The sequence below is a fragment of the Aphis gossypii genome, chromosome 1 (genome assembly GCF_020184175.1).
Source record: "Aphis gossypii isolate Hap1 chromosome 1, ASM2018417v2, whole genome shotgun sequence".
Classification (NCBI taxonomy): domain Eukaryota; kingdom Metazoa; phylum Arthropoda; class Insecta; order Hemiptera; family Aphididae; genus Aphis; species Aphis gossypii.
Window position 1 is genome coordinate 6,562,347 of NC_065530.1, and position 17,541 is coordinate 6,579,887.

The following is a 17,541-nucleotide window of genomic DNA, read 5'->3' on the forward strand; positions in this document are numbered from 1 at the left end:
ATAATCGACAACCAAACTTTACTATTCGAAATCATAAACATAATGTTAATTTCTATTTAAGCGTAATATAGATGTATACTATATAAATAATTCAGATTTTGCCATTTTGGTTATAATAATATCTCGGTGTTTATTTTATAGATTTACATTATTTGTAAAAATAGTAATGTAATTTTTTTTTAGTCGATACCTAATAAAAATATTTAATTTTTACTTATCTCTTTTTCGTAAATTTTAATATTGTATACTTAAATTTGCTTTCGGCATAATTAATTTTAAATCTCAATTATTTATATTGAAATTTTATTAAAAGTAACATTTCCTACATTTTTTGTTAATTCTCAATATAACAATATGATTGCAGAATTAAAGTAATTAAATACTATAAGAAATAATTTTAATTTATAATTAATAAATAATTAATAGTACATTTTATACAGTAAAACGACTAACTTTAAAATAACTTCAACTAGGTAAAGTATATTTATAAAATATTAAAAATATTAACTTAAAGCTAAAAAGCTATTAACTTATTTACATATTTTTCTTACCTACCTATAAATTAATTACAATCACCTTATTATATTTAAGTAGCCACTAGCCATCAATTAAGATTATTAATTATTAGTGTTACCTAGTAGGTATTTTGGTGGACAAATTAAATTTTTTTAATTCTAAGAAAATATTAAAGTGTAATTCCAAAGGAAAAAATTGACTTATTACTAATAATTAATCTTAAATCTATTTAAAAGTATAATTCTATAGGAATATATTTATAAAATATTAATTATTTAATTAATATTAAATAAATAAAAGCTAGAATTTTTTCCTGTGTTTAGGTATATTAGGTAATATTGTTTATTTATAGTTGTACCTATATGTACCTAATATATAAATATTCTGGCTCAATATATTCCGGATGACCGGATACTGTTTTTTTTTTAACTGTTAGATTAGATTACATATTGTATTATTTATAATATACATGTTTTAAATAGAAAACTTATAAACATTACTTATAATTCTATAGTTGAGATAGATATTTTCAATTGTTTTAGTAATGGTAATAGTTGCAAAAATGAGGTCAATGAAGACCTTGAGGATGGAGAGATTTTGGATGATGAAGATGATACTAAAATGGCTGAATCGATTGAACAAAATACAGAGCTTAAAACATCTAAACAAAATTATCTTGGAGAAGGTGCAAAAGACAAAAAATTTTAACCTATATGGGACATGGAAAACAATAAATTAAACTATAATATATCATTTATCATATTGTTATAATATAATTTCTTTTTTGTTTATGTTATGAGCAGAAACATCAACAAATGATGCATGCTTCTTTACATAAACATTTTCTGGATTTAGTCCTAACTTATCCGATTTTAAGTCATTTCCACAAGAATTTGGTTAAGTATTTTGTTTAATCTTATATAATATCATATAATATATTTAATTAGTTGTATTAGAATCTTTGAATAATTATTACAAGATTTATTTAATTTATTTCTATACCAGTAATTATGTTAGGCATATGTAAGCATATGTAGCTATTGTATTATTAACAAAAATTAAAACTAATATGCAAGTTTATACAATATGTGTGTTGTAAACTTAAGGGTTGATTGTCACATTTAAAAAAATGGCATTATAATTGTAAAACTAAAGTTTTGTGTGTATAACTGTTACATATTTTATATTCATTTATGTTTTATATTACATCATTCAATATAAAATTAAAATTAATATATTTTAAAAGAAAATGAAGAAGAATTTTGTCCTTTTAATAACTTTGGCCTTACAGAAAGAGGAAAACGAGATGGTGGTGGTGGTAGTAGTGGTGATATGGATAGACACAATAAAAGTATGCTTATGAAACGACGCTTGATCACTGTTTCAGGCATAAAAAGTAAACAATTTAAAGATGAAGAAAAAGTTTGCCAATATTTTCTTCGAGGAAAATGTCTTAAAGTAAAATTTGATAAGAATTATAAACTATATTAATATTATGAATTTTATTTATTTCATCATTAATATTTTGTTTTATAGGAAAATAATTGTACCTATTCTCATCAACAACCAAATGGTCACAAAATGAAACTGTGCAAATTTTATTTTATGAATAGTTGTAGTAAAGAGGATACCTAGGTGTACATTTATGCATAGCGAATTTCCTTGTAAATATTATCATACTGGTATGAAATGCTATTCAGGTGTAAATTTTCGGTTTAGCCATGCCAAACTTGATGAAGAACAAAAAAATAAATTATTGAAGGTAATATATAGTTAACAATAACATTGATTTAATATATTATATACCTACATAGGAAACCTAATGAATTGCACAATAAAAAATTATTTATTAACATAATAATCTGTGTATATTTTTTAGTCCTTTGGAAAATTAATTATGATCAACCAAAGTATGAAAATAAAGATTTTAAGGTATTTTTGTTTTCTTATACTTTTTAGACTTATATTACATTTGATTTTTAATAATTGTTCATGTATATATAATATAATTGATATTCTATTTTCAGAACAATTTTGAAGAGGAACCAAAACCACCACCCTCTTCAAAAATTAATTTTGTATCTAAAAATTATTAGAGCACAATTTTCAGCATTTTTGGATATGCAAATACCTATACCTTCCTAAATTAAAAAGCACTGACAAAAACTCAAATAAAGATCTAGGTCATTTACAATTATTATTGATGTAATGATTAAATCTGTTTGCATTTTTTAAACTTATATTTTAAAAGAAGGGTTAGGTAACAAATTAGTTGACTTACAGAGAAAATAAAATCCAACCAACTTTTATATTTGATATGCGGGAATAGAAAGGTTCTCCATCTCTGCCTTAGATGATATTCTTACCTTTAAATTGTATAACAGTTCAATATTCAAGCTAATAACACCATTGTCCATCACCATAGATTGGTATTTAGCACCTATTACTGAAGTTCTGAACTTTAATTGGGTCAGAGTGTGAAAACAAATATGTAGGTAGTGCATTGACACTATTTAATATAACTAGCACCTACCTAGTTATATTTAAAATTTTAAAAGAATGTCAGCCCTTGAGGTTGAGCAATGAAGTGATGGCTATACATAGTAGACTGAGATCCAAAAACTCTAGGAGTGCACAAAAATAAAAAGTAATTAGTAAGGTAGGTAACAGTTCAAAACCAAGGTATATATTACATGGAGGAACAGTGGTAGTAAAAAAAAATATTGAATCTTTGTACCTACTATTACTATAAATATGTGGTATAAATAAATAAGTAAACTTATTTTGTTTCAATAATTTATTTACTTGGCGAAGAATTATTTAGAACAGTAGGTACCTATGTATAAATATTATTACAATAATATTTTTTAAGTAATACTAAGTTATATTTTAATAGTCCTTCGCCATTTATAATTATTTCATTCATCGCACTTTGTTTCTTTAAAATAATAATTTAATAATAATTCTTCGCCAAGTAAATTATTATCTATGGCAACGACAACGGTACTATAAACTACTATAGTACCCTAGAAACGACTGCCGTGATTCTGCAGAATCTAATAATTTCCATTAAAAAGTTCTCATTTTTTCATTTATAGCTTAATTTCTAAACGTACGATTTAGATTATTTTTACAAAATCTCGTTATATTTCTGATGTTTTGGAGTTTATTAGGAGTTAATATTGATGTATTAGAAAATTAGTTATTTTGTACAACAAATTTGTCTGTATTTTACTCCTTTACACAGTTTAAACGGGCAACTTCTGCATCGAGATATACTATACACACACCGTTGTGCAGTTATTTTTATTTACTTAGTTCACGCCACGACAATGGCACTGTGTTATATTATATTAAATCTTTCCTAAACATTACGTTTAACAAAATTACTAATGCAACACCATTTATTTCTAATCTGACCTTCCATAGTTCCATAAATATCTTAGCATTAAAATAATAACTAAAGAAGTTATATTTTTAGTTTTTTTATTAACTTTTCTTTACCCGATTAGAAACCATAAAATTCCTCATTAGATTGTATCTATAACCCCGCATATCCCGTCATTCCCAGCAATTCCTCGTCACAAGCTTTACAAAAGTAATGTATACATTTAATGTATAGAGACCTTCTAACGTAATCTTTTAGCACAAATCCCACACTAAGTGTCACTAGTGGCTACCTAATTAGTATTTGGTAGCTCCTCCGCGTTACCTAACCTCAATACTGTTTTTATTCCCTATCTCGAAATTCTCGCCTATATAAGTCTTATTGTAGTATTATATAAAATTGTATTGATTGTATATTTCATATAAAAATTAAAAAAATATAAATATTTATTATATTATAAAAATGAATGTATACGGTTGGATTACTTGGATAGGATTAATATAATATTAACTTGAAATTTACTGAACTAAATTTTTCACACATATTTTTTGAGTCACAGCTATTGAGTGTTAATTGCTTCGATTTTCAATCCATAAATAGCTGTTGTTATAGAATATCACATGAAAATCGTATATATAATTAATATATATTATATATAGTATAATATAACACGGGTGGCCAAACCGCGGCTCGCCACATATACTTTTGCGGCTCGCATCTCATCGTACCTAACATTTTTATAAACAATTTCACATTTTAAAGGGTAAAAAGAGCATAAAATTGACAGATATTTTGAGATTTACGATGTAAATTTTTGTTTATAAACAGTTGCTATTAGTTTCAATAATTATAATCTGTCTGTCCTTTGTTTGTTAACATGGAAATAATCATTCCTAACCATCTATAAACAAAAATTGCCATCGTAAATTTCAAAATGTCTATTTGAGCACTTCCCGGGGTCAGATCTATTACTTTTTAACTTAGCCTATCTTTTGTCCATAGGTCTAATATACCTCTATACCGAATTTCGTCGCAATTAGTCCTGTAGCCGGTTAAGAATACATAAAAGATAAACTAACAAACAAACAGGAATCCAATGAATTTAACAAACATTTTGAAACATATAAGAGGTAGGATTTTTAACGAGCTACGAAGTGCACGGGTTTAGCTAGTTTATATATTTATATACGACGGTGTGTATATTATTATAGTAGGTATATCGAAGCAGGAATTGCCCATTTGGACTGTGTAAAATACAGAAAAATTTGTTAAACGACACAACTAATTTTCTAATACATTAATTAACTCCTAGTAAACTCCAAAACATCAGAAATATTGTGTATAATTTGCTTTTGTAAAAAATCATAAATCATTAAAATCGTACGTTTAGAAATTAAGTTATAAATTAAAATATGTAAACTTTTTAATGGAAATTCATATTAAATTCAGAATCATAGAAATCACGGTATCCGTTTCTAAAGTCGTCGTTGCCATAGATAATAATAATTTTTTATTATTATTTTTATTTGGGTTGATGATAAAAATTACTATTTAGTATCACAACAAAAACCCTTCGTAAACTACGTTTAAAAATGGCTAAGTAAAACAAAATAGAATATTATTGATAGTTAATTTGGTTTTTAATAAGATAAAAGCGCATAAATTTACATTTATTCACATTCAAAAATAAATAATTCCTTCTACACCTACACCACTAAAGTAAGTTATAATTAATAATCATTAACATATGTTTATTTTTAATCTGGCCACAAAATCAAGTAACTACGAAATGATAAACAGCATTTATTGACACTGTATTGGGTATAAGTATTGGTCCGTTTTCTGAAACAGATCAATCTTGTTCGAACACGCAAACCTTCAACATCTAGAAGAAAAAAAAACGAAGAGTTACGACAGTCGACAACTACCGGCGCTTGTGGTAATATCAATATATCAATAAATTTACGACAATATTATTTTTATATTAATATATTAATATATTTTTTATTATTACATAAATTTACAACAGACAACCAGCTGCCACCATGCCATTTCCACCGACGACGCATTGTGGGTTGCCTACTTCACATAAGTCGAATGGACGGCATACACCCGGCGAGCACCTCTCAGGAGGGTAAGTAAATTTAATCGACTAGGTACGGTTCGATCCTGGCCAGACGTCCGTGGTCCGACGAACACCCTCGATGTGCCAAACTCGTCGAACGGTGCCTAAGTCGCAGTGAAACGGGCATCCGCGGTGCGTCCAACATATGTGCAGTGAAGCCGACTTTAGAATAGTAAGTAATAGTATAAGTATAGTAAATAATAATATAAGTATAGTAAGTAATATCTCTGCAGTGAAACCGACTATAGAATAGTAAGTAATAGTATAAGTATAATAAATAATAGGTAGTATAAGTATAGTAAATAATATCTCTGCAGTGAAACCGACTATAGAATAGTAAGTAATAGTATAAGTATAGTAAATAATATCTCTACAGTGAAACCGACTTTAGAATAGTAAGTAATAGTATAAGTATAGTAAATAATAGACCAACGACACGTACCCGGCGCCGCAGACAAGATAAGTATAAGTGGAATATGGCTCCTGGCGATACCACTATAAAAAAGCGCGCCTATGCTAATACCCCTAGGGTGGTGTGGAAATTTAGCAGTCATAAATCACCTGTCATCAATAATAGTTTTTCGGAGCCATGTATTAGTTAAGAAAAAGTGAGTATATAAATATATTATATATAAATGTATGTTTGTAGCTAATATACCTATATAATCAATAACTATACCAATTCAAACGTTTTAGATAAGAATTTCAGAAAATTATTCTTGGAGGTATCAGGAATATTTAGAAAGTTAGTTTGAATCACAATCAAAAATATACTGAGTCGTACTATATCCAATCTCGATTGAATTTATTTACAAAGAGAGCTACATATTACATTGACGTCGATTTGCTGGTAATCTTAGATAAGCACACTAAAATCGATAGTAGCGTATTTTTATTTGTTTTGTTTTTTACAATATTTTGACTTCAATGTTTATATAACATTTATAAAAAGTATAAAATGATTTAAATTTTAGTTTTACTATCTACATATTATATTTAAATATCTTAAGTTATAAGAGAAACCGTTTTATTGTATCAGTTTGGCTAAACGTAAACATAAACCTGCGTTTGCCTGCTCCTATATTTTTTAAAAATTATATAATATTAACAGCTTTATGTATCTTAGTAGGCTGTAGGCATGACAAAATAGATTTATTTTGTCATGTTAGTAGGTACCTTCTAAATTTTAATTTAGTACGATTTGGCGGAAATTAGTGGTAACTAAATCCCCCCTCCCCTATTTGCACAAATCTATTTTATAGTATAAATATAGCATATTGCCTACATATTATTTACTTACTCTAAATGCTGGGCATTCAGCATATAAACCCAGACATGGTATAATAAGTTTAATTACTTAAATGTGTTTATTATTTTTTATACATTATCTGTGATAGTAGTTTCTAAGTCACAGTTATCTCAATTTTTTAAGAAACAATGAAGGGGTATTAGGCTTCTGTCCCTCTTCCTCTAAAGCCGTCTTAAAACTAATTTTCCTATAGTCATATGTATAACTTACAAGATTAAAATAAGCTTCTTACCTATACCCCCTAAAGAAAGTATCAAAACTTTTAGTTAACATTAATAATTCAGAAAAAAAATCAGGAGACCAATCTAATAAACTAACTTCAATATATTTGCGGTATAAAAAAAACTTATACACATCTAAGTGCTCATATTATGTAAAATGAAATAATACTTTTTGCTGAAGTTATTTTCTCAACCTTGAATTAATGTTAAGCTAAGTACCCAATAGCTAATATCAAACCTAATCTACTATTGGAGTACTAAATTAAGCAAATCTTCCTGTAAAATTAGAAATATCATAATTACATGGTTATTTGTGAATTCAGACACCAAGGTCCAAGATACACAAAATATAAATAATATAAATCTTAAACCAACTAAAAACATTATACACCTTTGTATCAATTGTACTTATAAGTTGTAAACAATATTGTCAATTAGTTTAAAGTAACTTATAGATATTATACTAAAAATATATGTATTGTGATATGATACAAAGGTTAGATTGTATCTTATTTGCTATTGAGTTCAAATTTTCAAAACAATTATTGAAAGTTGACAGAAGTGAGAATATTGAAGTTGTGCAGATATAAGCAACTAAAATACAGTCAGTTGTAGACGCTTTTAGTTAACCAAAATAAAATTACCAAACAATATTGCAATTTAAAAAATATCCATGTACAATATAGGATAATACACAAACAAAAATACAAGCAAAAATTATTAAATGACGTGTTGTTAATAAGATTGATGACTGTAAATAATTAGTGATGTAAATATTGCATGGCATCGATTAATAATACTGATAAGTTGTTTTGTTTATGGAATGAACACATAGTCCCAGTAGTCTCTAATCTATTGATATTTGATTTTAAAGTAGCAATTGTAACAAATAAATACAACAATAATAGAATTAAGATGAAACTATATAATCCATGTTTTGTTTATTAAGTTAAATTGGTATTTATTTATACATTTTACATATATTTTAATTACACAATGTTAAAACAATATAAATAAAAAATTGTATCATTTAAATTAAAATAACACTATTTAAATGTATTTTAAGACTAATAGAAAAATAAAACAACATATTCATAATTTAAATATTTTCATTGCATTCTATACTTCATTTTTTTTTTTTTTCAAAGTATCTATTACATTCATTTGTATTGACAATTATTGCTTAATAGAATTTAATTCCCAGAAATTATATATTAAGTAATAATTGTTAAAACAAAGTTATTATTCACAAGTAGTACGGTAAAACAGTTCTCTTAGTTATGTTAAAAATCTTCACCTCCTTCATCAAATTGTCCTTCAACCGAATCTAAACCCACTTCTTCATAATCCTTTTCTAAAGCTGCTAAATCTTCTCTAGCTTCCGAAAACTCACCTTCTTCCATTCCTTCACCTACATACCAATGAACAAAGGCCCTTTTAGCATACATCAAGTCGAACTTGTGATCCAAACGTGCCCATGCTTCAGCAATAGCTGTAGTATTAGACAACATACAAACTGCTCGCTGTACTTTAGCTAAATCACCTCCAGGCACTACTGTTGGCGGTTGATAATTTATGCCTACTTTAAACCCAGTTGGACACCAGTCCACAAACTGTATTGAGCGTTTAGTTTTTATCGCAGCAATTGCTGCATTCACATCCTTAGGCACGACATCACCTCTGTACAACATACAACAAGCCATATATTTTCCATGTCGAGGATCACACTTTACCATCTGATTGGCAGGTTCAAAACAAGCATTAGTGATTTCACCAACGGACAATTGTTCATGATAGGCTTTCTCAGCCGATATAACTGGTGCATATGTAACTAAAGGAAAATGTATTCTTGGATATGGCACTAAATTAGTTTGAAATTCAGTTAAGTCAACATTTAAAGCTCCATCGAATCGTAATGAAGCTGTGATAGATGATACTATCTGACCAATGAGACGATTCAAATTGGTGTAGGAAGGTCGTTCAATATCCAAGTTCCGCCGACAAATATCATAAATTGCTTCATTATCTACCATAAAAGCACAATCGGAATGTTCAAGAGTTGTATGAGTAGTTAAAATTGAATTGTAAGGTTCTACTACTGCTGTGGATACCTGTAGTATAAGTTTTGTAAATTAATAATAAATAATAATCAATGTGCATAGATAAACCATTTCTATAATGCTTACTTGTGGTGCAGGATAAATGGCAAATTCAAGTTTACTTTTTTTTCCATAATCAACACTTAAACGTTCCATAAGTAATGATGCAAAACCAGAACCAGTCCCTCCTCCAAATGAATGAAATATTAAAAATCCTTGAAGTCCAGTACATTGGTCAGCGAGCTTTCGAATACGGTCAAGCACAACATCAACAATTTCCTTGCCAATAGTATAATGACCACGAGCATAATTATTAGCTGCATCTTCTTTGCCAGTAATCAATTGTTCAGGATGAAAAAGTTGTTTATAAGTACCTGTCCGTACTTCATCTACAAATAATGACAGTGATTAATAATTCAAATCAAATATTCAAATTTTTATAAAATAAATAAAGTATTTAATACCAACAACAGTGGGTTCCAAATCTACAAATACAGCTCTTGGAACATGTTTACCATAACCAGTTTCACTGAAAAATGTATTGAAACTGTCATCACCATTTGCTTTATCAGATGGCATTTGACCATCAGGTTGAATGCCATGTTCTAAGCAATACAGTTCCCAGCAAGCATTACCAATTTGAACTCCTGCTTGGCCAACGTGCACAGAGATACATTCACGCTAAAATCAACACTTAAAATTTATAGTAATTCAAAATAATTTCTTTAGTTAATTATTTTAATTGTTAAACCATTATTAAAAAAAAATCTAAGATCAAACAAAATTAGGTTAGGTTACCAAAGACTTATGTATTTTTTTTGGATCCTAACACTGGTGTATACCAAAGCCAGTGCACTTGTAGTGTGAAAAGAATAACCAAGTTATGGAGTGGCCATGCAGTGCAGTGCACTGCATGCAGTTTTTCACTAAATGAAAGAGTAGTTGTTGGTTTTAGAGTTTTAGTATTTTACTTCAATGGATTTGAAGATTTCAATATTTTAATTTTTAATAAATATTTCAATATATAATGTAGATACATCCAAAAAAACTAGGCACGTCAGAATTGCAAAATTGAAAACTACTATCATCGTTAAGAACATGGCGGTCTATATAAAGTTTAATAGGTGACTAATTTATCTGGAATATATAGTAATTATTAGAGTTTCGTGGGGTCATTAAGATACTTTAGACACCTTTCATAAAAATCGGGTATACAGTAGACTTATACTTTATATAATATAATTTATACATAAAAATTTAAATATTGGTCGTGTTAATTAAAATAGTAATAAGTAGGGCTGGGATTTTGATGCAAAGGCATTTTTTTTTCTGGTGTTTTTAAACGATGGTCCTAAATATAAAATGTGTTTTGGATGATAATGATTATTTTAAAGTATTTTTTTTTTTTACATTTTAACCATTTTAGTGCACTTTCTTAGTCTTTAGAGAATTTTTCACAATTTGTACTCAAAATGAACGAAAATTGTTGCGATTAACAAGAGATTTTAGACAAACTGCCAACGGTACGAATAATAAATTATATAACACGACAACTTATCATCAATAATAATTTTATCATATAGCTAGACCTCAATAAGTATAACAGAATTAGTAATCAATTAGTACTTCTATAATTATATATATTTTTTTATAAACAAGTAACAAATACTATGCAACAATACCATAAAAAGAAGAAATAAAATCTTAAGTTTTTTATCTAATTTTTATGCTATAATAAATATAATTTAAATGAATTTGTGTAGTAAATTTTTTGAGTTTTTTAAGTCATTTTTGCATTTTTTAGGGCATTAAAATCCCAGACCTAGTAATAAGTAATTAATACTATACAATTCTTGTAAATTAGTATTTACATAGTAAACGACGAAGACAATGCGTATCAACTTTCGTAAAATCCTAAATTGTTAATTGTTGTGTACTTAACGTCGCAACATATAGGTAAAAGCATTACAGATCTACAGCATACCTGTCCGATTATTATTAGATTTAAATGATTGCATACAGTTGTGCTAAATCTCTATTAATAAATTAATCAAAATTTAAAATCTAATTACAAATACTAAATAGCAAAATAATTGGAAAATGGAATACCTATAAAAGATTATATTAACATTATATTACATAACCTGCAGTTTCATTAATCGCAAGCATAGTCTGTAAAGAAAACTATGAAAGGTGAAACCGATCACGATGATGGAAATACCATAATAAACGAGATACTATACACGACAATTAAGATTTTCACCAATTAAAAGTAATTATTTATTTATAGGTATTAGAAACGGAAACTGTCATATTAACATTATATTTACAACATTCGAGTTAATAAAATAATAACATTTTATAACCTTCATTAGGCTTATAAAAATTGAGAAACTATACAACAAAAGTTAATAATCAGAAAGACGGGCCCCTCGTCATGTATATAAATAAAATAATATTATATTATGAAATTAAATAAGTGAAGTAATTAGTAAACAGTGTTTATCTGGGATAGTATAGTGTTTTAAATAGTGTCTGTTAATACCATCAAGTAAATGTAAAGAATTTATAGGGAAATAAATTTTCATTAAATGTATTATAAACTTTTAAAAGCAAAATTATTAATAAATTAACCAATGTCATTATTCATTGTGATTTATAATAGACAACCAAATACGCGCATCGTATATACATAAATCAACCACAGTCCACAAAATGGTACGACATAATTTTCAACATATTTGAGAAATTCAACAATTTGTACATTCTTAGCAGTTAGCATAATAAAGCGAAAAGATAGATTATATGAATGGGCAGGCCGCAGGCGTGTCGCGTGTGTCTTGAAGGGAGAGCCAAGAAGCCATCTAGAGATAGCTCTCCAGAATACAGCACTGCCTTTTTTCCATTAAATTTAGACATACATTTAAGACCGTACGTTCATTTAATTGCAAAGAATAAACAACAATAACACTGATTAAATTTAGTCAATTGTTTTTTTCACATGACACGTCATTTGCTGACCTTTTAAAGCAATGCTTGTTAAGTACATAATGTACTTAGGCGTATTTAGAAATATCTAAAAAACAATTAGATTCAAAATTCGAAAGGTTCAAATTAGCATACAGAGAGCATAAAGAGGCTAATACTCTCAATAATAAAAAAAAGTATAAAATACGGTGAATGAGGGGTTAGATCCCCACGCTTACCCGGCACCTCTTAAATATGCCCCTGATTAAGTACCCAAAACTGTTGAATCAATTACATTGAATGTGTTTGAATTTAAAATATAGATACAGTATAAATACATAATAATAATTTTAAGAATGTTAGTTTTCATGTAACTTCACACCACGTGGTGAATACTGAATATTGATCAATAATAATTATAAACTATTAACCATTAATCGTATGTAAATATTAAAATAGACATACGTTCCGTTAATAATATAAAAAGCCGAGTTGTAGTTTAAAAATCAATAAATTAATCTTACCATGTTTATTGTTTAATGTAAGCGGTGAATGAGATGACGTTCCAAAATATACAATTCGTCTTTATATTATAAAGAAATATGCCCGTTAGACGTTCAAGTTCGAGGCTAGAACGTGATGAGTGACGATTGACGAGTACGGCCTACAGAGTGACTAGGTCCGTGACGATTGACGAATGACGAAACACGAATATCGGTCGGTATACATTAATATGATAGTGGTGACCGGAGTTTTTATTTGGGTTTTTCATTTGAACCCAAAAATAACCCGTATTGGTAATTAGTATGTTGTCGTACCCGGATCGAAATATACTATATAGCCTGGAATCAGTATTCACAATTCAAAGACATTTCACTAGTTTCAGACGCGAATAAGCGATAAGCCGATTACTACTGTCGATGTAATATTATTAATTATTAAATATTAATTATTTTACCTATTATAATAGCTCGACCGACGACCCATAACACTAACGTACGTCACACACGATCATCGACAGTGCTGGACCGTTTAGGCGGGGGTGGCAAGTTGCCCCAGGCGTTTTTGGTTTAAGGGCGCTCTTTAGCTTATGAAAAATAAAAAAGTCATGAACACAATACAATAAGTACAAATTATAATATATTTGTAAACTTCCATCGAGAAAAATAATTTATTTAAAAATTCGATATGTTTAAAGATAAACAACAAACGTACAAAATAATATGTGAAATGATCAACTATTTTTGTCCGGTGTTAACGTCTTTTATGTAGTTGCCAAGTCCTTATCAGTTCATTAGTTTTATTAGGAAAAAACCCAATCCCATGGCCGACGATAATATTGTATAATAATAATTGTTAAACTTATTGAAATACCTACGGTTTACGAATATACGATAATATATTTGGTTTCTTCATTAGTTGTTCTTATCGAGTACTGAGTAATTGATTTTATTTAATATTACGAATTACGATTAATTGAATTTTAAGAACTCACAAGATTTATTCAATACTTAGCTCATTCCTTAAATTTAGTATGTGTTACTATATTAAAATAAAGATATTTATTTTTATTAATGTCTATGAGTTTTTATATTTTTTAATCATATAATATTGACCTAATATTATGTAAATACTGTACGTCTGTACAATAAACATATGAAGATAATAGTTTTAATAAAAATATTTGTAAAACTTTTTGAGTTGTATTAAAAAATGTTAATATGACACCTGGCACACCGTATAGCTCCCTTCATCTATGTAAGGGCACTGCATTTTTATTTTTTATTAAAATCAGGCGTCAAACGTTCAAGATCCAACATTGATCATTGAATATTAGAATGAATCAAGATTATAATTTATAATATTGTAATTTATCATTTTTCATGATTGATGAATATTAAGCACACCTGACTTCTTTCACTTTACTGCCACCAATCATAAAAACTAACTATCGTGTATAAGAAAGCAAGAAATCGAAAAAGAAAAGTTTCTAAAATTCATAATAATATAAAATACATAAAACTTTATTTTCCATGAATGTTTTTAAATTAAAAAAATATATATTATTAAATTAATTAACGTCCTTACATAATATATAAATTTTTAAATGTCTAAATTGGAATTAAAAAATCCTATAGAAAATAATTGCTTTCATTTATTTTTTAGATTTTATGGTTCCAATATAATAAATGTAGGCTATCTTGTAATAAATTTTCAAAACTTGATACAAAAAGAAAATGTTTTATGCACAGTTAAAAAAGTTTTTAATTTTGTGTAAATTTCGTCAAAATAACTTCAAATGCAAAAAAATATGTGCTTGTTTTTTTATTTTTTTATACAGATTTAACTATTTAAGAATAACTTTTATAGGATTTTGTATTAAATTTTCAATAATTTTGACCTAGCGAATAATTTATTCATCAAAATTTATAGAAAAAATGTAACATAATGTAATAAAAAACTTTCCTTAGATGAAAAAAAAGTTTACTTATACAGTTATCATATTACAAATTAAATGACTTTCAAAAAAAATTTGACCTGGTAATTTTGTGTATATTTTTGTTTGTTTACCTACTATAGATTTAATTTTTCTACCGATCGCCAAATTTTTATTTGACAAATGACTATGGTCACGAATTTATTTGGAACTATTTAAATCTAAACCGGTAGTTAAATCTACGAAAAATTTGATTGATAATGCTTTGGAATTTTGGAACCCTTCTACTGTATATTGTTCAAGCATATATTTTTTCGTGTATCGAATGTTTACATTTACACTTTTTATACTGCCTTTATTTGATAATAAATATGTGATTATGTATGCTTTGTATGATGTTTTTCATGAATGATTGGAACGATCCTATTCAAGAGTTTTAATTTTGATTTCATTGTAAATGTAGAAGTAAAACAATTTAGTCTCGATCAGATCGAAATAAAGCATTTAACTGGAAAGTTGCAAATATAATTACATAGATGGCGCCACTAATTACTTAAATAAAAAATAAAATAATTAAAATTTAATATTTTGTAATGTAATGAGACCATCTATTCTCTATATTACCTTACGTATACCATAAATTAATTAATTTTATAAAAAGATAATTTTTAATTCTTTAATGAACATATTCGATAATTCACGTAAATCTTTTACACTTCTACAGTACCTAATCTTATCGTTACAAATTTAAGGAATGGTGTTTAAAATGTTTAAATATTATACTATAATATACCTATATTCTTACTTTATAATGTATTGCTATAATAATACTACATTAATTTGATACTTAAAAAAATGTGGAGGCAATTCTTAGAGCCTGAGCCTATTTTTATTAAAGTATGTTTCAAGATATTTAGAATACTATACTTCTTAGAGACACATCGACTATTGGTTTTATTGAAGGTTCTTGATACTATAATAATTATATATACTATAAAAATACATTATATTATGCATCGTATTAGCAGTTTTTGATTTTTAGCGATATTAGGATTACCGATTAAGTATATTAAAACTTATTACTTTCCTAAGTTCTAACAAAGATTTCCCTAAAAATATTGGTAATCTATGAAAAATATAAAATAAATTTCAATATGAATGGATTCACCAAAAGATATAAAGCTTAACTCTTATTGACGTGTTATCTAATGTGATGGGTTATTGCTTTAATTCTGGATTTAAAATTATTTAGATATACATCATAGAGCATATAATTAAGTATTAACACAATAAAATTTTTAACAAGATAGTTATTCAAAACTACATGATCAAGTAATTATTAATAATTGATGACCGAATGTCAGGGAAGTGATTGAAGTAAGATAAGTACCCAAACAGCTGATCTTCATTAGTCCTGTAAAGTGACATTTGAATGCTCATTTACAAACATATATAATAAATTATTAATAATAAAATATTTATTGGTAATTTAAGGTGTATCAAAAATATAACATTTAGTAATTACTTTTTAAAATGTTTTTAGGTTAAATTGTTATAAAAAATAACTTCTACTAAAACACCATTGATAATGCTAAGAATTAAATAAGAATCAAATGTTTTATTTCATTTAACGATTAAATAGCAAAATAGTGAAAGTTGTTAATGAATATTACTCAAGAAGCTAAGTAAATAATATATAACTAACTATAATCAAAAAAAAGTTTAGCATACATGTACAAATTAATAAATATTAAATCCATCTTGTAATTTATATACTGTGCAGTTGGTTTAGTAAAATTTATTGGTTTTATAAATGACATTATTCTATGTACTTGAAACTATAAAGTATTCGTAAATAATGCTCAATATACCAAACTAGGTCAGTTAGTTATTCTTTTCTGTGGTTATTACTACAAATAATGCAAACCTTAGTATTTAAACCTAAGTACTTAAAAAATAAAATCAATTGGTTTAAAAAAAAAAATAATTATTTTTTTTTTTTTTATTTTAAACATTTACAGTTATATACTTAAATACTATTTGATTCAAAATGGTTATAACATTTAATGTATATAGATAAACAAAAATATTAAACTAAATGTATTTACTATTCTATTTAACAAAACATGAGTTGATACCATAAAGGTTGAAACATTGATAAAATATTAATGATTTTTAATCATCAAGATCAAATTCACTTATTTTATTTTCTTGTGATTTTTGTGCATTGTAAAGCTGATTCATAAGCGCTTCATTTTCTTTCATCCTTGATTCTGTTCTATATGGTTTTATTACGTATCTAACAAGCACCATGGATGCAAACCAACCTAAACCAACAAATGCTATAATTTTGTTGAAATTGCCGGTGAGTGCACCACCAGGTTGAACGGTTTTTGCATTCTTATTCATTCTTCCTAAATAAACAAACAATATAAACAATAGTTAGTCAATAAACATTGAATACAAAAATAAAAATTTA

The 17,541-nt window shown here is 26.9% G+C and overlaps 1 protein-coding gene and 2 long non-coding RNA genes across 7 annotated transcripts in view; 1 reads left to right on the plus strand and 2 right to left on the minus strand.

The window, feature by feature from the left end:
* The first annotated feature begins 5,512 nt into the window (after nucleotides 1–5,512).
* On the plus strand, nucleotides 5,513–6,449 carry LOC126551413 (uncharacterized). The gene is made up of 3 exons (XR_007605313.1): nucleotides 5,513–5,623; nucleotides 5,705–5,843; nucleotides 5,934–6,449. It is a non-coding gene; the product is annotated as an uncharacterized LOC126551413 (long non-coding RNA).
* A 2,024-nt stretch (nucleotides 6,450–8,473) lies between these two features.
* LOC114128720 (tubulin alpha chain, testis-specific-like) lies at nucleotides 8,474–13,769 on the minus strand. 2 transcript variants are annotated; one of them, XM_050204584.1, is made up of 5 exons: nucleotides 13,584–13,769; nucleotides 13,150–13,467; nucleotides 10,123–10,339; nucleotides 9,746–10,047; nucleotides 8,474–9,670 (listed from the first exon to the last, which is right to left on the minus strand). In XM_050204584.1, the coding sequence occupies exons 2-5, from the start codon at nucleotides 13,150–13,152 to the stop codon at nucleotides 8,843–8,845; spliced, it is 1,350 nt and encodes a 449-aa protein (XP_050060541.1). In that variant the 5' UTR covers nucleotides 13,153–13,467; nucleotides 13,584–13,769; the 3' UTR covers nucleotides 8,474–8,842. The 2 variants fall into 2 exon arrangements, with proteins under 2 accessions (XP_050060541.1, XP_050060544.1); XM_050204587.1 differs by lacking the exon at nucleotides 13,150–13,467 and having other exon boundaries at nucleotides 13,584–13,768.
* A 2,753-nt stretch (nucleotides 13,770–16,522) lies between these two features.
* Nucleotides 16,523–17,541, minus strand: part of LOC126549134 (uncharacterized) — a 36,364-nt gene continuing 35,345 nt past the window's right edge. For all 4 annotated transcript variants that reach the window (XR_007603313.1, XR_007603310.1, XR_007603312.1 and 1 more), the window contains one exon: nucleotides 16,523–17,476. This is a non-coding gene — a long non-coding RNA (uncharacterized LOC126549134). The remainder of the gene's footprint in view (nucleotides 17,477–17,541) is intronic.

Bases quoted from the DNA above. Each gene is read 5' to 3' on its own strand.
- LOC114128720 (XM_050204584.1), bottom strand. The intron at 10,048-10,122 runs GTATTAAATACT...CATTATTTGTAG, and splicing joins TTTGGAACCCACTGTTGTTG to ATGAAGTACGGACAGGTACT. The intron at 9,671-9,745 runs GTAAGCATTATA...CTTATACTACAG, and splicing joins CCATTTATCCTGCACCACAA to GTATCCACAGCAGTAGTAGA.